The sequence below is a fragment of the Triticum dicoccoides genome, chromosome 1A (assembly GCF_002162155.2).
Source record: "Triticum dicoccoides isolate Atlit2015 ecotype Zavitan chromosome 1A, WEW_v2.0, whole genome shotgun sequence".
Classification (NCBI taxonomy): domain Eukaryota; kingdom Viridiplantae; phylum Streptophyta; class Magnoliopsida; order Poales; family Poaceae; genus Triticum; species Triticum dicoccoides.
The window spans coordinates 426,627,253-426,646,685 of NC_041380.1; the positions used below are offsets into that span (position 1 = coordinate 426,627,253).

The window sequence follows — 19,433 nt, forward strand, 5'->3', positions numbered from 1 at the left end:
TGGTATAAAAACAGGACACGATTTGTTCTTTCATACTCGAATCATCTGTGCATAGGCCAACACAGTAAACATTGCCCGGCCCATGCTCATCTCGTTGAGCAAACGATGTAGAAACACCGCAGCTCATCTTGACTGAACCTGAACCTATAGGTGACACTGGCACCAAACATTTTTAATTTTTTTGACAGAACTGGCACCAAACATCACACACTGCACACATAGACATAGGGGAGCACACCACAGAAATGATCCTCAAGTCATGTAGTACGTCAAGGCTCAGACGTTCAAGACACACTACAATACAACAAGGATCTAAAACTTCATCATAATTAAAAGGTCCTCATAGTTCAAAGGCTCGCGAGCTTTGAGCTTGTCTGACTGACAGCCCTATCTGTAGGCCGCTACTTCGTCCCTAAACAGAGAGATGAGATCATCGACGCTCATCGGGAAGAATTCTGGCTTATCTCTCAACCTGACGCTGACCTGCAATAGTACGAGCCATCCATCCACATATATAATTCAGAATTTCATACAAGGCATGACTAATGCTTTTATCGACAACAGTGGGTGTGAAGAAGTCAAACCATTTCAGATTCCACCTCTGTTGGGCCCACGGCAAGAATATAGTTGAACTGGGCTAACTGTGCCACGCATACCTGAAAATGAAACCGGCCATAACGATACACGAACTATTATGTTTTGATATCTGCACAAGCTGTATTTACTTAAACTACCAGAGATATGAAGAAAACATGCAGCTGCACTATAAATAAATGCCTAAAAGAAATGGACAATCCATGAGATCCAACAATAAAACTACTACACCACATAACTGAGACTACCTTCTTGCCACTCAAATACTGAAATACATTGTAACTAAAAATTACTAATAAAGAAAGAAAGAGTTTGTGCCAAAAGGCATGATAGAATTACCTTCTTCTGGATTTTCTTATCAGTCATGTCGATTTCAACATCAAATCCAGCGTTATGTATCTTAGCATGAACCTGAGCATCAGAAGAGGATTGTCATTTAACTCGAAAGAAAAAAAACTCTGGTTGATTGATTACCACGAGAACCAGCTAAGATACTGACAAACTGCTAAACATACCGAATGGAAAAACAGTCACCAACAGATTCAAACTAACACACAAGGGCCATTTACCTGTTTTGCATATTCTAGTGAATCGGACGATATAGAGCAAACAATGGCTTGACGAGGGCTGAGCCATAACGGCCATTTACCACAGTAATGCTCCAAAAGAATGGCAAACATCCTTTCAACCGATCCTAGTATTGCCCTATGTATGATTACAGGCCTCTCAAGCTTGGCTTCCTCCTCTGCTGCATAAGTCAGCTTGAAGCGAACAGGCAGCGCAAAATCCAGCTGTAACAGGCATTAATTAAAGGTTAGAAAAGAGAATATTGTCTACAGTTTATGCCAACATACATAAAAACTATAGAACCTGAAGTGTTGCACACTGAAATTTTCTTTTGAGGGCATCAAACACACCGATATCAATTTTTGGGCCATAGAAAGCACCATCTCCTTCATTAATCTGCACACCGACATCTAAAATTAGTAACTTGATTGAAGATCCAACAAGCAATCAGGTCCAGGCAGTTTCTTGGCATAGGGATATAGCACTTGAACATTATTGTGAGGCAGACACAGGTGCTGATACAAATTGAAATTTCAACCATAATATGAATTAAAAGATATGCAGATATTCACATTAGTAACTGTGAAACTAAAAACAACATGTATGCCAGAGTGAAATATGTTGATGCTCATCAGATGCCAATCGCTTGTATAAAGTATATCATCATTAAATTTTATTCTACTACCACTGTAGATCATCATAGAGTATAACTTAATTGAGTAAGAAATCAGCATTGACAAGCCAAAGCATAATAATGTGATCACAGAAAATATTTTGGGGGCATGAAATCACGGCAGTGGTCGAATGCAAGTATAATTAGAAATTATAGAATAATTTAGTGAAAAGTCCCCCTTTTCCTATACTGGAAATACTAGATGCTGAACATCTGGCAGCATAGAGTGATGCGGACATTAAGGGAAAATGACCAGTTACCTCCCATGGCTTCCCAAACTCATCCAAGGCTTCTGCCAGTTGTTGTTCTGCTTTGTTCCAGGTTTCAATATCACCTAAATACTTCTCTGGTCTCTAGAAAAAACAAATGTAAGATGTCAAGATTATCGATTAATCTGTAATCGACAACAATTATTAGATTTAAATGTTGTAAATATGTAAATTTATTAACTAGGTACATGTAGAAGTAGGATAGGCCATGTTGCCCAAGTTCTAGTAGATACATAACTATGATAGCAGATAAGAATTCCACAAACAAGAAAATTAATTAAAAGAATTCCACACACATAATACAGGAGAAATAAATTAGTATCTCGACCATTTTGAAGTTTAGAATATATATATAGAGATCTAAAGTTCCAAATAGTTTGTAGATGCTCCCAAAATATAGATAAGATTATATGATTACCGTTGATAACTCCAACTCGTAGTTAAATCCAAATATGCCGTAGACATAATTAATGAATTCCAAGACACTCTTAACTTCCTCTTTGATCTGCAACAAAGCAATAACTTCTATTTAAACGTAGGCAGTGATACAACCTGAGAGAAACATCTAATCTAAATCCAAGCCACAGTGAAACTACTGTAAAAAGAGAGTCATAACAAACACTTTATGTGGGGAATATGCAAAAGAACCGGAATTTGCTGGAAATGGCACACACAGAGTACAATCTCCACTAAGAAATTTAATCCCTTTCTTAAATAATACTCCCTCCGTCCCAAAAGAAGTGTCACTGATTTAGTACAACTTTGTACTAACTTTGTAATAAATGAGCGATCCTTGTTTTGTGATGGAGGGAGTAGAATATTAACAAAAATGCATGGTCTAGGTCTACCAGACTTACTTGGCTCTCTCTGCAAAAAATATGGGCATCATCCTGCAGGAATGATATAAAAAAATTAAATAATGGAAGAAATAAAATTGTAAGACGCTAACTGGCGATTAAAATTGTTGAAACTAGTAACTCAAGGGATAGTATTAAGCCTTACCTGTTGGAATCTTCTAACGCGTGTCAAGCCTGAAAGTGCTCCACTAGCCTCATTTCTGTGAAGAACTCCAAAATCAGCAATGCGCAGTGGCAACTCTGTAGCATATTCAATCCGGAATTCAGGTTTAATAACGAAGGAGTAAATATACAGCATAATTAAAATTAGAGAAGGAGCTCACCTTTGTAAGAACGAGTCTCGTGCTTAAATATTATGCAATGCCCAGGGCAATTCATTGGCTTAAGACCAAACTCCTCTCCATCGATCTGCACAATAATAAAACAAATAAGCACCCTTAGATACTACAAATACGCGCACATATAAGTCAACAGAAGTTACAGTTGCATAACAGTCTCTAACTTGATGGTGATATATTCTGTGACTTGTGCAAAACAAATCTCCTGTCAATACTTACAATTATGTTATACTTCCTCCGATCCATATTAATTGTCGCTGATTTAGTACAAATTTCTATTAAATCAGCGATAATTAATATGGATCGGAGGGAGTAACATTTTACGGAGTACATGCATGTGCCGTTATGTGGGCGCAGAACTACAGAAAAAGAGGCCACCAGGGCGTCTCTACTGCAAAAACCTTTATAGCTGAAGCCCGCCCGTCACTTGTATGCAAGTACCAGTGACGGATTACTAGTGATGGGTTGGCATGCTCTTCACTATGGGCATTTCGGGCCCGTTACTAGTAACCGTTCTGTAGTAGTGCATGTGCACGAGAGAGTTGATGGTGGCAAGTCGAGCTGGAGATAAGTTGTGGCTTCTATTTTATCCACCTGTGTTCTTTCAGTTAGTAATGTGGTTTAATTTGAAGCCTCTTATCAAATATTTCAAGAAGTTTCCTCTTATTGAGATAGTTTCTAGATTGTTAGGATCTGGTTTTGGTTTTGACACCTCTCCCTGTAAAGGGGACTTGGCCAGATGAATAAAGCAAGCAAGAAAACCCGATATCCATCTTCCAGTTCCTTCTATTACCCGATACCGCCTTCCATCGAGCACACCTGCGGTAATGTGTTCATACCAGGTGCTTACCTCAAAAAGAAACATGTTCTCCTTGTAGTTCGCACTATGCCCAGATGTTTCCCAAAGCTTCATCTTGAGAACATTTGGACTCTCAACCTAACAAATACATAAGGAACATAAGCAAAGGAAACAGATGTAACTGTCAATGATCTGAAAAGCTAGTTACTACTCCCTCTGTAAAGTAATATAAGACGTTTTAGATCACTACTTGGAGTACCTAACAAATGAACACTTACCTCTTGGTAGCCTCTGTCCCTGTATTGTTGTCGCAAAAAAGCCTTCAATTTGTTAACTATTTTTGTACCATGTGGAAGGAAGAAGCAACTTCCTGGGCTGCACAGGGGTGAAGCTAATCAAAGGTCTAGCACATGACCATGACCCAAAGATGTAAAAGGAATGAAAAAATAGTAGTATAAGAAAGACAAATCTAATCGAGAATGCCAAGGTACCTAAGCGAATCGAAAAAGAAGAGTTTCTGGGACTCCCCCAATAACCTGTGATCACGCCTCGCAGCCTCCTCCATCATACGTTGATATTCCTGCAGATTATCAAGCAATAAAAGTGTATGTAAAACACAACAGGTTTTCATAAAATGAGAGCATGAACATGATCGTTAGGAATGTATAGTTACAATTCAAAGAAACAAGTTCAGCTTGCACTCTTATCTTGCACTGTTGACATCTAAAACCAGATCAAATAACTGCCTACAGTGGTATTGGAATCAGTTTCGGCTTTTGTTACCATGTTTGATAAGTTCGAGGTACTTATTCTGTGTATAGTAACATGTCATATCTGACTTTCCATATCAAGATCCCAGTAGAAATTAGAGAAAAATACATGATGATGTACCTTGAGAAGTTTAGCATCAGGGAAAGAAATCCCATATACTCTCTGCAGGCTCTCACGGTCTGCTTTTCCCCTCCAATATGAGGACGAAGCCTATAAAACATTTACATGTAAATTCAAATCTGAAATACTACTAAATCCCATCAAGACGAGAACTTTGCTAAAGAAAGAAGACCGGATTACCTTGAGGCAAGCAAAAGCTTTAACGAAAGAAGTATTCGGGATGTGCGGTCCACGGCATAGGTCAACCAAAGGGCCACATTTATATAACGTAATGGGCTTGTGCTCAGGCAATTCATTGATGATTTCAACCTTAAATTTATTCTCAGCGAAAAACTCGAGGGCTTCATCCCTGGAGACCTCAATACGTTGGAATGGCTGCTTTTCGGCGACCGCTCTTCGAGCCCGGTCTTCAATGTGACCGAAATGCGAGCCATTCAGCGTGACATTGTTGTCGTAGTAGGCGTCATAGTAGAAACCTTCCCCTCTCGTAGTACAAGGCCCGATGCACAGTTTGCAGCCGTACACACGCTCGAGAGCCTGCGTATGTTCATTACCTTGGGTTAGAAGAAACTTGAATTGAAAATGAACTATCTGTTATCATGCTATGCTCATCAAAAGATACTTTGACAGGGACAAGCTTTGAACTCACCTCTCCAAGAATGTGGGCACTCGAGTGCCATAGAGTGTCCCGCCCTTCTTTGCTATCGAAGGTTAGCAAGTTCAGTTGGCAGTCGTCTTCCAGCGGCCTTGTCATGTCCCACAGTCCTCCGTTCACTTGAGCTATCAAACAGCGAGCTGCTAGCCCGCTTGATATCTCCTTGGCGATGTCCATCGGGGTCGACATCCACTTCTTCCCCTCCTGGACCGTGCCATCATGCAAAGTAATCCTGAAGCATCGTAGTGAAAATAATAATATCACTCACGAAAGCACACTAATTGCAGCCACGTGAAGCTGGCGATTCCTAGATCCAAAGCAAAGAGTCTTTCTGACTTTTCTGTTATGTTTTCATCTAGGAGTTTTTTTAGTTGATGGTTAGATTAATTCATGGATCATCCTCTACCTTTTAGGGAAATTCATTTAAAATGTACAGTATAAAACAAGAATTGATTAGAAAAAGGGATTCTAGATTAGTTCAGTAAGTACAGGTAGTTATTTGAGAAAGTTTCGAAAACAAAGAAAAAATAAATGAATCAATCTAGTAGACAAGCATTCTATCAGATTCGAACCAATGACTTGCGTCTTAGCACGAGGCGGCCGGCAATGCGAAAAATGAGCTAAACGATGGCAGGCCATATTGGTGAGCCACAAACTTCGTGCGTGCGCTTGAATGTTTAACAAGCAAATCAGAGGTATGATTCAAAAGTTTATATTAGACTTGAACATGTTATTTGTACAGTGCTAGGCAGAGAGCATATGCCCCCAGTCCATACTCTTTCGGTAGCGAGGGGAGGGGTGATAATCGTATGCCACTCATTCAAAACAGAGGGATCGAGAACTGACTTGATGGGACTGCCGCCGTTTTCGGCGTGCCGGCGGGCCTGCCTGTCCAGTATCTGCTCGAACAGGCGGTCACGCTTCCCCGTCACCGCCTCCAGGTACGCCTGGTCCGGCACGGCGGCGGGGGGCGGGGCCTGCGCCTTGTCCTTGGCGCCCATCCCGGCGGCGGCGGAGGGCGTTGACTGGCGCTTTGGTAGAAACTCAAACTCGGGAACGATGGAGATGATCGTTTTGGTTGCACAGCAAAGTGTCCTAGTTCTCGTACAGAGGGGCTTCTTTACAATGCCACGAAACTTGCGGGCTACTCTCAACTTGCCCGCCGCTCTTCCTACCAAGCTTGACTGCTGCCTACAGATTGACTCGTAGTACTATTCGCTCGTGTCTTGTGCGAGAAAGAAAACAATAATAGGCGTGGGTACATCCAGGGCCGGCCCTGAAGTTTTGGAGGCCCTAGGGCGAACTCAATAAATTGGCCCAGTGGTCGAAGTGTTTTCTTTTTAGATTCCATACATTGATATGAAAAAATATTGTAAAGCCATAATAAACAATGATAAAAAAAATCAGGTGGATGATATCTAGTAACAATGTTGTACTTTTATGTTCTAGATCAAATATCAATAAGTTACAGAGCACAACAAAAAACAAATGCCCTTTAATAATCATGAGAAACGACTCTGTGCATTTTTCTATTCAAAAATCATCAATGGTAGTGTCAAGATTAATGATAGTAATTTATCTGCTCCTTTACTTCTTTCTTCTCAAAGCTAGACAAGTGTTTTCCAGGCAACATGTTTGTCAAAAAAAGGAGCGACACCTGAATGCTGGAGACTGGATTAAATTAGCAGCAACAATCTCCAGCTATATATATAAAGGCCAACAAGTGTTGCTTTTATACAGGAATAAAAAATACTCCAGATTGAGATTGAGGACTAAAATAATTCACACAAAAAATACCTCGGTTGTTCTACCGTTCCTTGCCCTACTGTGCTAGAAGCCGGCAGCCAGTGCGATGGAGTAACTCGGTGCTGATCTGCTCCATTCTCCAGGAAAAGCAAAGACAAAGTAATCACCATGGGGCCTCGGGGCCTTGATCACACATGCATATAGGTTGCTAGATTGGATCAGAGAAATTGGAGAGGCAATCAAGCAAACCGCGACGGCACCGCGCAATCACGTTTTTTTAAGGATCCGGCGCCGCCGGCCGTGCAATCACGTGAGTTGTGTATTAGGCTTTTGGGCTTCTCCTAGACGTATCATATACGGGCCTCGTTGGCCTTTTTGTTTCGCATCAATAATGGGCCTATGTTATATGGCTGTATCCTTTTATATGTGCTGGGTCGGGGCCCCTAGTTTGGCCGGGCCCCGGGCCGTCGCCCCTGCTGCCCTGGCCCAAGGCCGGCCCTGGGTACATCCGTCGCTCGCTGCGACCGTCGTCAAATTGGGCCATCCCGCAACTAAAACAAAACAGGCTGTTTGATTGGCTGCATATATTGTTAGGCCTGCATGATATGAAACTTAAAACACCTCTATGCCTGGCTTGCTGGAAACGTTCAGATCAACAGTTTCTTAGAGAGCCAGGCCGAGCCGAGTGCAAACGGACCCTTACACGAGTGGAAACTGGAGGGATGCGAGGTGATTACATGAGGTTTTCTTGAACCTCCTTTAATCTTCTTTCTAACTTCCTCTCTTCCTTGTCCCTCTTATCTACGCAACGGTGCTTTGATTCGAGGTAAGCTCTACATGAAAAAGATGCACCTCGATGCTACGGTTCCATTCAGGCGATCTGTTCGTAGTTTTGCCAGCCGAAAGTTCTTTATTTCGTGTTCCTGTTTGAAGCTATTTTGGACGAATTTTGTTAGACTCGTCGCGCATGATCGATCATTTAAAATTTCTTTTGACCAACAGCCTAATCTCGCAGTTCCGCACAATATTCGTGTTGTAAGTTTTTAGTTTCAACGATCGTAGCTTCATCTCTCCTTGAACAAGTGCAGTCACGCTGCCATGTCGAGCTCCTATGTCCTCTGCTCAGAACCCTCCTATTCGTCCCTCTCGACGCCGACGCCCTTCCCCTTGATCTCCTTGCCTGTGTCCTACTACACTAGAGTAGTTTCTGGCGTCGCTCATCTCAACATATTCTCTGCCGTCCTCCTACTGCAATGGCGCGCACACTGCTTTTTTGTGTCCTCTATCTTCGTGCAAACTGTAGTTCGCCGCGCTGCCGATGGGGTCGAACATCTTGGCCTCCTCTCGGCCTCCTCTCTCTCGTCCCACTACACTGGAGTCGTTTTCGACGTCGATCATCCCGGCCTCCTCTCTCGTTCTACTACACGGATGATACCATGGCGCGAGCACTGCATTCTCCTCCTCTGTTCACTGTCTTTGCGCGAGCACCACAACTAGTTCGCCGACGGGGTCGCTCGCCCACGACTCCATGCTCGTCATGTCGGATACGGTGCCACGACCACTATCCACCGCAGTCGCCATGGTCCGGCGCACACTAAATTTCTTCTCCCCCTTCCTCTGCTAGCTCTTAACACTGTGTGCTGAGTGCAAGTACTAGCTCTTAATCATACCCCATGCGGGCAACCAAACAACGTGTAGTTGTATGCGCCGAGACAATGCAGGCAACCAAACAACGTGCCAAAGTTGATCCACTAATGTCATGGAATTGTCACGACAGATGTCCTAGAGCAAGGACTTAGTCGTAGAGCCTTGTAATGCCCCGAGACCGATGTGTCAGGTGTCTTCCAGTTATTCGCTGTTGTTGCCTTGTCATTTGCTTGCGTGTTGCATCTTGCCATGTCATCATGTGCATTGCATCATCATGTTTTCGAAACTTGCATCCGTCCCGGCCTCCTCGTTCTCTCCGTTGTCCGTTCTGAGCCCAGACACACTTGCACGCGCCCGCGGCATGTCCGAGATATTATTTTGTAAGTGGCCGGAAAATGTTCTCGGAATGGGTTGAAAGTTGGCGTGCGGTGTTGTTTTGTTGTCAGTAGACCGCCTGCCAAGTTTCATCGCATTCGGAGTCCGTTTGATGCCCCAATGGATAACTATAGCGACATTATAGTCGGTCAAAATGTCAGACGTTTTCGGTCTCCGGAAACAGTTACCGGGCTGCACTCCTCTCCTCTCATCTCAGCCCACTACCACACACCGCTAGGCCCTACCTAACCTCTCTCGTCAGCCCGCGACCCTCCTCGCGCGCGCGCCCGAAAGCTGTCCCGAACCCGACCCGCACAGTTGTCACCGTTGGGTCCGGACCATCCCCAAACGCCTACAAAACATCTCCGTTTTCTTATTTGTCTCCCTATCTATTTCTTTTATTCTCGACCGTCTGATTTAATCGGAGGGTCCAAATGTAACCCTTCTTTTCTTTATATATAGACCCACTTGTCTAATCCCTAAAATCTAGGGCATTTGTCCCTTACCCCGCCGCCGCATCTTCATCGGGATCCATCCCGAGCCAACCCGCGCCTCCTTCCTCCCTCGTTTTCAGCAGCCTCTCGACCTCAGATCCATCCTGCCGCCTCCTTATCTCATCTCGGGATCCGCCTCATCAACCGCGCGCAGTCCACGGCCTCCACCGCGCCTCTGCCCATCGCGCGAGCCGACCAGAGCCTCCGCTGCTCGATCATGAGGGGATCGCCAGCGGGGATCGCCAGCAGCTCGTTCCACCGACGGCCAACTAGCGGCACCGCCAGGACCTCATCGTCCCTTACTGCTTCTTCTCTTTTCTCCCTTCCTCCCTCATCCGAATCTCTCACCTCTCTCTGCCCGTGGACAGGCACCGCCGCCGGAGTGCCGCACCTCGTCGTCCCATCGCTGGCCAGCCTCGTCGTTGCTGGAAACGGGCCGGACGCCACCGGATCCGGTTGCCCCTTCGCCCGCCACCGTCTCCGACCTTCCCCGCTGTCCTGCGACATCACCGGACCACCACGGCAAAGCTGCACGCCTTCGTTGACCGCATCCTTGCTCGTGGCCCAGATCCACTGCAGGCCAGCACGTCCAAGCCGCCCCATCGCCCTGGAGGGCCTTGCGTTGACCTCGCTCAGCGCCGATGGCCAGATCCGGCCTAGTGCACCCCAGCCCATCACCTCCGATGGCCCAAGGCCCAGGGCAAGCAGCCCCTGGCCTTTTCCCTCTGTTCGTTGGGCCAGCCTTCAGATTCGACCCAATGTATTTTTTCCCTTGTCTGCGATTTTAGCAATTAAACATGAGACTGTAGTTTTGCAGGAAAACCCTTGCACTTCATGCATATAATAACTTCACAACCATGCATCGGTTTAAAACAAACCTTATATGAAAGTTGCTTAGAATTTTGTCTAGTTTAATAATATGCCACTTTCATCCATGTTTAAAATGTTTAAAATGCTGTTTGAGTAAATTTGCTTAAATGCCATGCTAAAATGCTTTATTTCATAACTAAATAACCGTAGCTCCAAACCTAACAAACTTTATATGTAAATGGGGTGGAAAAATGCCTAGTTTAACATGGTGGCCTTACTTTGCATGTTTAATAACTCTAAAATTATGTTTAGGGCAGAACAGTACCAAACCAAAAATATGCATATGGGGATTTACCGGAATTGTTGTTCGTTGTTTCCGGCCTTATTTAAACTTGCCTAGATAGGTAGTTTTCATTTGCTTCACCCCTTCCCATGTTAATCAACATTTAATATTGTTGGGTACATAATCGAGATCGAACTAAATACCTTGTAGTGGTGTTTCGTCAATATGCAACGGAGTTGCATATTGAGCTCCACTTAACTTGTAGTGTTGTTTGTGCACTTTGCCATGCCATGCTTCATTATACAGGACATGCATCATACTTGATTGTGCATCATGCCATGTTTATGTGAGGGTTGTTTACAATGATTGTTGCTTCTTTCCGGTGTTGCTTCTTCGGGTTGGTTCCGATAACGTCGTGTTGTGAGGATTCGTTCGACTACGTCCGTCTATCTTCTTCATGGACTCGTTCTTCTTCCTTGCGGGATTTCAGGCAAGATGACCATACCCTCGAAATCACTTCTATCTTTGCTTGCTAGTTGCTCGCTCTTTTGCTATGCCTATGCTGCGATACCTACAACTTGCTTCTCATGCCTCCCATATTGTTAAACCAAGCCTCTAACCCACCTTGTCCTAGTAAACCGTTGTTTGGCTATGTTACCGCTTTGCTCAGCCCCTCTTATAACGTTGTTAGTTGCAGGTGAAGATTGGAGTTTGTTCCTTGTTGGAACATGATTATTGTTGGGATATCACAATATCTCTTATTTAATTAATGCATCTATATACTTGGTAAAGGGTGGAAGGCTCGGCCTTATGCCTGGTGTTTTGTTCCACTCTTGCCGCCCTAGTTTCCGTCATATCGGTGTTATGTTCCCGGATTTTGCGTTCCTTACACGGTTGGGTTATAATGGGAACCCCTTGACAGTTCGCCTTGAATAAAACTCCTCCAGCAAGGCCCAACATTGGTTTTACCATTTGCCACCTAGCCTTTTCTTTCCCTTGGGTCGGCCAGCCCCAGGGCCATCTTTATTTAAACCCCTGGGCCAGTGCTTCTCTAAGTGTTGGTCCAACCCAGAGCACCGTGCAGGGCCGTCCCTTGGCAACTTGGGTTACGTTGGCTCCCGTACGCTTAGCTTATCCGGTGTGACCTGAGAACGAGATATGTGCAGCTCCTATCGGGATTTATCGGCACAGCGGGTGGTCTTGCTGGACTTGTTTTACCATTGTCGAGGATGTCTTGTAACCGGGATGTCGAGCCTGATCGGATTGTCTTGGGAGAAGGAATATCCTTCGTTGACCGTGAGAGCTTATGATGGGCTAAGTTGGGACACCCCTGCAGGGTTTTGAACTTTCGAAAGCCATGCTCGCGGTTATGGGCAGATGGGAATTTGTTAATGTCCGGTTGTAGAAAACCTGAAGTTAATTTTAATTAAAATACATCAACCGCGTGTGTAACCGTGATGGTCTCTTCTCGGCGGAGTCCGGGAAGTGAACACGGTGTTGGAGTTATGCTTGACGCAGGTTGTTCTAGGGTCACTTCTTGATCATAGTCTCGTTCTTCATGGACTCGTTCTTCTTCCTTGCGGGATTTCAAGCAAGATGACCATACCCTCGAAATCACTTCTATCTTTGCTTGGTAGTTGCTCGCTCTTTTGCTATGCCTATGCTGCGATACCTACCACTTGCTTCTCATGCCTCCCATATTGTTAAACCAAGCCTCTAACCCACCTTGTCCTAGTAAACCGTTGTTTGGCTATGTTACCGCTTTGCTCAGCCCCTCTTATAGCATTGTTAGTTGCAGGTGAAGATTGGAGTTTGTTCCTTGTTGGAACATGATTATTGTTGGGATATCACAATATCTCTTATTTAATTAATGCATCTATATACTTGGTAAAGGGTGGAAGGCTCGGCCTTATGCCTGGTGTTTTGTTCCACTCTTGCTGCCCTAGTTTCCGTCATATCGGTGTTATGTTCCCGGATTTTGCGTTCCTTACACGGTTGGGTTATAATGGGAACCCCTTGACAGTTCGCCTTGAATAAAACTCCTCCAGCAAGGCCCAACATTGGTTTTACCATTTGCCACCTAGCCTTTTCTTTCCCTTGGGTCGGCCCGTTGGGGAACGTTGCAGAAAACAAAAAAAATTCCTACGGTTTCACCAAGATCCATCTAGGAGTTCATCTAGCAACGAGTGATCGGATTGCATCTACATACCTTTGTAGATCACGCGCGGAAGCGTTCAAAGAACGGGGATGAGGAAGGCGTACTCGACGTGATCCAAATCACCGGAGATCCTAGCACCGAACGGACGACACCTCCGCGTTCAACACACGTACGGTCAGCGTAACGTCTCCTTATTCTTGATCCAGCAAGGGGAAGGAGAGGTTGAGGAAGATGGCTCCAGCAGCAGCACGACGACGTGGTGTTGATGGAGCTGCAGTACTCCGGCAGGGCTTCGCCAAGCACTATGGAGGAGGAGGATGTGTTGGAGAGGGAGAGGAAGGCACCAAAGATGTGGTATGAGAGGCCCTCCTTCCCCCACTATATATAGGGAGTCCAGGGGGGGCGCCGGCCCTAGGAGATCCAATCTCCTAGGGGGGCGGCGGCCAAGGGAGGAATCCCTCCCCCCCAAGGCACCTAGGGGGTGCCTTCCCCCTTTGGGACTCTTCCCTTCTTGAACCCTAGGCGCATGGGCCTCTTGGGGCTGGTGCCCTTGGCCCATGTAGGCCAAGGCGCACCCCCTACAGCCCATGTGGCCCCCCGGGGCAGGTGGCCCCACCCGGTGGACCCCCGGGACCCTTCCGGTGGTCCCGGTACAATACCGGTGACCCCGAAACTTGTCCCGATGCCGAAATAGCACTTCCTATATATAATTCTTTACCTCCGGACCATTCCGGAACTCCTCGTGACGTCCGGGATCTCATCCGGGACTCCGAACAACATTCGGGTTACTGCATATACATATCCCTACAACCCTAGCGTCACCGAACCTTAAGTGTGTAGACCCTACGGGTTCTGGAGACATGTAGACATGACCGAGATTGCTCTCCGGTCAATAACCAAGAGCGGGATCTGGATACCCATGTTGGCTCCCACATGCTCCTCGATGATCTCATCGGATGAACCATGATGTCGAGGATTCAAGCAACCCCGTATACAATTCCCTTTGGCAATCGGTATGCTACTTGCCCGAGATTCGATCGTCGGTATCCCAATACCTCGTTCAATCTCGTTACCGGCAAGTCACTTTACTCGTACCGTAATGCATGATCCCGTGACCAGACACTTGGTCACTTTGAGCTCATTATGATGATGCATTACCGAGTGGGCCCAGTGATACCTCTCCGTCATACGGAGTGACAAATCCCAGTCTTGATCCGTGTCAACCCAACAGACACTTCCGGAGATACCCGTAGTATACCTTTATAGTCACCCAATTACGTTGTGACATTTGGTACACCCAAAGCACTCCTACGGTATCTGGGAGTTACACGATCTCATGGTCTAAGGAAAGGATACTTGACATTGGAAAATCTAGCAAACGAACTATACGATCTTGTGCTATGTTTAGGATTGGGTCTTGTCTATCACATCATTCTCCTAATGATGTGATCTCATTATCAATGACATCCAATGGCCATAGTCAGGAAACCATGACTATCTATTGATCAACGAGCTAGTCAACTAGAGGCTTACTAGGGACATGTTGGTGTCTATTATTCACACATGTATTACGATTTCCGGATAACACAATTGTAGCATGAATAAAGACAATTATCATGAACAAGGAAATATAATAATAATGCTTTTATTATTGCCTCTAGGGCATATTTCCAACAGTCTCCCACTTGCACTAGAGTCAATAATCTAGTTACATTGTGATGAATCGAACACCCATGGAATTATGGTGTTGATCATGTTTTGCTCTAGGGAGAGGTTTAGTCAACGGATCTGCTACATTCAGGTCCGTGTGTACTTTACAAATATCTATGTCTCCATCTTGAACATTTTCACGAATGGAGTTGAAGCGACGCTTGATGTGCCTTGTCTTCTTGTGAAACCTGGGCTCCTTGGCAAGAGCAATAGCTCCAGTGTTGTCACAGAAGATCTTGATTGGCCCCGACGCATTGGGTATGACTCCTAGGTCGGTGATGAACTCCTTCACCCAAATTGCTTCATGTGCTGCCTCCGAGGCTGCCATGTACTCCGCTTCACATGTAGATCCCGCCACGACACTCTGCTTGCAACTGCACCAGCTTACTGTCCCACCATTCAAAATATACACGTATTCGGTTTGTGACTTAGAGTCATCCAGATCTGTGTCGAAGCTAGCATCGACGTAACCCTTTACGATGAGCTCTTCGTCACCTCCATAAACGAGAAGCATTTCCTTAGTCCTTTTCAGGTACTTCAGGATATTCTTGACCGCTGTCCAGTGTTCCTTGCCGGGATTACTTTGGTACCTTCCTACCAAACTCACGGCAAGGTTTACATCAGGTCTGGTACATAGCATGGCATACATAATAGAACCTATGGCTGAGGCATAGGGGATGACACTCATCTCTTCTATATCTTCTGCCGTGGTCGGACATTGAGCTGAGCTCAATTTCACACCTTGCAACACAGGCAAGAACCCCTTCTTAGACTGATCCATATTGAACTTCTTCAATATCTTATCAAGGTATGTGCTTTGTGAAAGACCTATGAGGCGTCTTGATCTATCTCTGTAGATCTTGATGCCTAATATATAAGCAGCTTCTCCAAGGTCCTTCATTGAAAAACTCTTATTCAAGTAGGCCTTAATGTTGTCCAAGAGTTCTATATTATTTCCCATCAAAAGTATGTCATCTACATATAATATGAGAAATGCTACAGAGCTCCCACTCACTTTCTTGTAAACACAGGCTTCTCCATAAGTCTGCGTAAACCCAAACGCTTTGATCATCTCATTAAAGCGAATGTTCCAACTCCGAGATGCTTGCACCAGCCCATAAATTGAGCGTTGGAGCTTGCACACCTTGTCAGCATTCTTAGGATCGACAAAACCTTCCAGCTGCATCATATACAATTCTTCCTTAAGGAAACCATTAAGGAATGCCGTTTTGACGTCCATTTGCCATATTTCATAATCATAGAATGCGGCAATCGCTAACATGATTCAGACGGACTTCAGCTTCGCTACCGGTGAGAAAGTCTCATCGTAGTCAACCCCTTGAACTTGTCGATAACCCTTAGCGACAAGCCGAGCTTTATAGATGGTCACATTACCATCCGCGTCTGTCTTCTTCTTAAAGATCCATTTATTTTCTATGGCTCGCCGCACAACGGGCAAGTCAGTCAAAGTCCATACTTCGTCTTCATACATGGATCCTATCTCGGATTTCATGGCTTCTAGCCATTTGTCGGAATCCGAGCCCGCCATCGCTTCTTCATAGTTCGAAGGTTCACCGTTGTCTAACAACATGATTTTCAAGACATGATTTTCAATGACATCCAATGTCCATAGTCAGGAAACCATGACTATCAGTTGATCAACGAGCTAGTCAACTAGAGGCTTACTAGGGACATGTTGGTGTCTATTATTCACACATGTATTACGATTTCCGGATAACACAATTGTAGCATGAATAAAGACAATTATCATGAACAAGGAAATATAATAATAATGCTTTTATTATTGCCTCTAGGGCATATTTCCAACACGGCCAGCCCAAGGGTCATCTTTATTTAAACCCCCGGGCCAGTGCTTCTCTAAGTGTTGGTCCAACCCAGAGCACCGTGCGGGGCCGTCCCTTGGCAACTTGGGTTACATTGGCTCCCGTACGCTTAGCTTATCCGGTGTGCCCTGAGAACGAGATATGTAGAGCTCCTATCGGGATTTGTCGGCACAACGGGTGGTCTTGCTGGACTTGTTTTACCATTGTCGAGGATGTCTTGTAACCGGGATGCCGAGCCTGATCGGATTGTGTTGGGAGAAGGAATATCCTTCGTTGACCGTGAGAGCTTGTGATGGGCTAAGTTGGGACACCCCTGCAGGGTTTTGAACTTTTGAAAGCCGTGCCCGCGGTTATGGGCAGATGGGAATTTGTTAATGTCCGGTTGTAGAAAACCTGAAGTTAATTTTAATTAAAATACATCAACCGCGTGTGTAACCGTGATGGTCTCTTCTTGGCGGAGTCCGGGAAGTGAACACGGTGTTGGAGTTATGCTTGACGTAGGTTGTTCTAGGGTCACTTCTTGATCATAGTTTCTCGACCGTGCTTTGCCTTCTCTTCTTGCTCTGATTTGCGTATGTTTGCCACCATAGATGCTAGTCGCTTGTTGCAGCTCCACCTCATACCTTTTACCCTACCTATAAGCTTAAATAGTCTTGATCGCGAGGGTGTGAGATTGCTGAGTCCACGTGACTCATAGATACTTCCAAAACCAGCTTGCAGGTGCCGATGATATCGTGCAGGTGACGCAACCAAGCTCAAGGAGGAGCTCGATGAAGATCTTTTCCTTTGTGTTGTTTCGTTCTAGTTGATCAGTAGTGGATCCCAGTTGGGGTCGATCGGGGATCTATGTAGCATTTGGGGTAGTCTTCTTTCATTTTGGTTCCGTAGCTGGACCTTGAGTGTATTTGGATGATGTAATGTTTTATTCATGTATTGTGTGAAGTGGCAATTGTAAGCCAACTATGTATCTCTTTCCCTTATGTATTACATGGGTTGTGTGAAGATTACCTCACTTGCGACATTGCTTTCAATGCGGTTATGCCTCTAAGTCGTGCTTCGACACGTGGGAGATATAGCCGCATCGAGGGCGTGACACCATCGCACTAGGAAGCTTAAAGGGGTTAATCGGGACAAAGGACACGAGAGGGTTTTATACTAGTTCGGCCCCTTACGATGAAGGCAAAAGCCTACGTCTAGTTGGGATTGGTATTGTTGGGGTTTCGATCACCAAGAGGCTCAACTCGCCGGCTTGGTTATCGACTTGTTGTTTCTTGCCCTAAGCCGCTACCGAGTCGTCCCCTTATATACATGGGTTGACGCCTGGTGGCCTACAGAGTCCCGGCCGGCTCATAATCGTGTCCGGCTCGGTGACTTCCTTTACATGCCTTTCTTTACAAGTCTTTCCTTACATATGGCAGTTCACAATATCAGGCCTTAAACCGCCTTCAGGCCTTTGGGCCTTCTATAAGATTTAATAAACTATAATCTTGAATGTTTACTAGGATTCTTGTGTAACCCGCCATTAGGGCTGACCTGGCCCCTCCTGGGCGGGTCATAACTGATAGTAATATCCCCAACATTAGGCCCCAGGTTGACTTTGAACTTCGTTCTTTGTCAATCTTCAATACTTAGACAAAAATCCATCTTCTTATCTTCGCTGAAATTTTCTTGTAACCCGCCGTGACGTCATCTCTTGAAAACACAAAAAACTTTCATGATGTCATCTTCCAACGGATCTTTTATCTTTAATGTTTCCCGAGAACTGAGGCGCCTATATAGCTGGATAACCATTATTCGGCTCTCCCTTGATTTTCGCGCCCGTCTATTCTCATCTTTTCCTTATAAATAGGCACGCCTTGGCCTTCTCATTCTCCTCTTTCGCTCCGTCTTCTTCCTCTCGCAAACCCCCTGCTGCTCGAGCTTCGCCACCACCGTGCTTCACCTCTATCTCCGTCGACGTTGGCCGCTGCATCAACCCGAACTGATCCAGAGAACAGCGGCGAACTCCGCAGGAGATCCACAATCGTAAGTGTCTCCCTTTTTACTTCTCAGATCCTCATTTTAGGGTTTCCAAGCTCCTGCGTGTTCTTCATAGTTCATCATAGTTCATCGTAGTTCTTCCACCACCAGCCTTTTCTGATCCAAAAAGTTATATATATGCTCGCGCGGTAGTGTTTTTGTACCTCTTCTTGATCCACAGATCCCTTTCTCTGATTAAAAGGCTGCTTCAGAACTTACCGACTCCTTTGCACTGAACTTTTTATTCTAGAATTGTTTTTATTTTGAATAACCATTTGATTTGGAATAATACCAAGCAATGTAGGAAACTTGTTTGTCTCAATACTTAGCTGAATTTGCCTTCTTCAAATATCTGTAGTCATGGCGGCTTATCATGCCGGCTTAATTTTCCTTATATGTCATTAGCCCTTAACTAAGCTGCCATTACTTGTTTGCATCTTCATCACTTAACTATCAATCTCACCATTAAACTGAACCAGCATGTTGCTTTTCTTTTCAGTTCTTTGCACATCATGCAGTCCAAAACACCAACCATCTGTAACTGGGTTTCCTCAACCATAACTGAGGAACGTTTAAAAGAGTTCTTCACCATAGGATTTCTGCCAACGAAAACCGTCATGTCTTACCGTGCCCCTGACACGGAAGAAGAACGGCCCAATCCAAGAGACGGTGAGGTGATCGTTTTTACTGACCACATGAACCGT

The 19,433-nt window shown here is 45.0% G+C and overlaps 1 protein-coding gene across 1 annotated transcript; it reads right to left on the bottom strand.

Moving 5' to 3' along the window:
- Nucleotides 1–30: 30 nt before the first annotated feature.
- LOC119277105 (threonine--tRNA ligase, mitochondrial 1-like) lies at nucleotides 31–6,772 on the bottom strand. The gene is made up of 17 exons (XM_037558331.1): nucleotides 6,490–6,772; nucleotides 5,638–5,875; nucleotides 5,169–5,525; nucleotides 4,989–5,078; nucleotides 4,589–4,677; nucleotides 4,376–4,472; nucleotides 4,149–4,235; nucleotides 3,284–3,368; nucleotides 3,106–3,200; nucleotides 2,961–2,993; nucleotides 2,522–2,608; nucleotides 2,095–2,187; nucleotides 1,465–1,557; nucleotides 1,164–1,385; nucleotides 934–1,005; nucleotides 585–656; nucleotides 31–483 (listed from the first exon to the last, which is right to left on the bottom strand). The coding sequence occupies exons 1-17, from the start codon at nucleotides 6,642–6,644 to the stop codon at nucleotides 388–390; spliced, it is 2,061 nt and encodes a 686-aa protein (XP_037414228.1). The 5' UTR covers nucleotides 6,645–6,772; the 3' UTR covers nucleotides 31–387.
- Nucleotides 6,773–19,433: the final 12,661 nt, after the last annotated feature.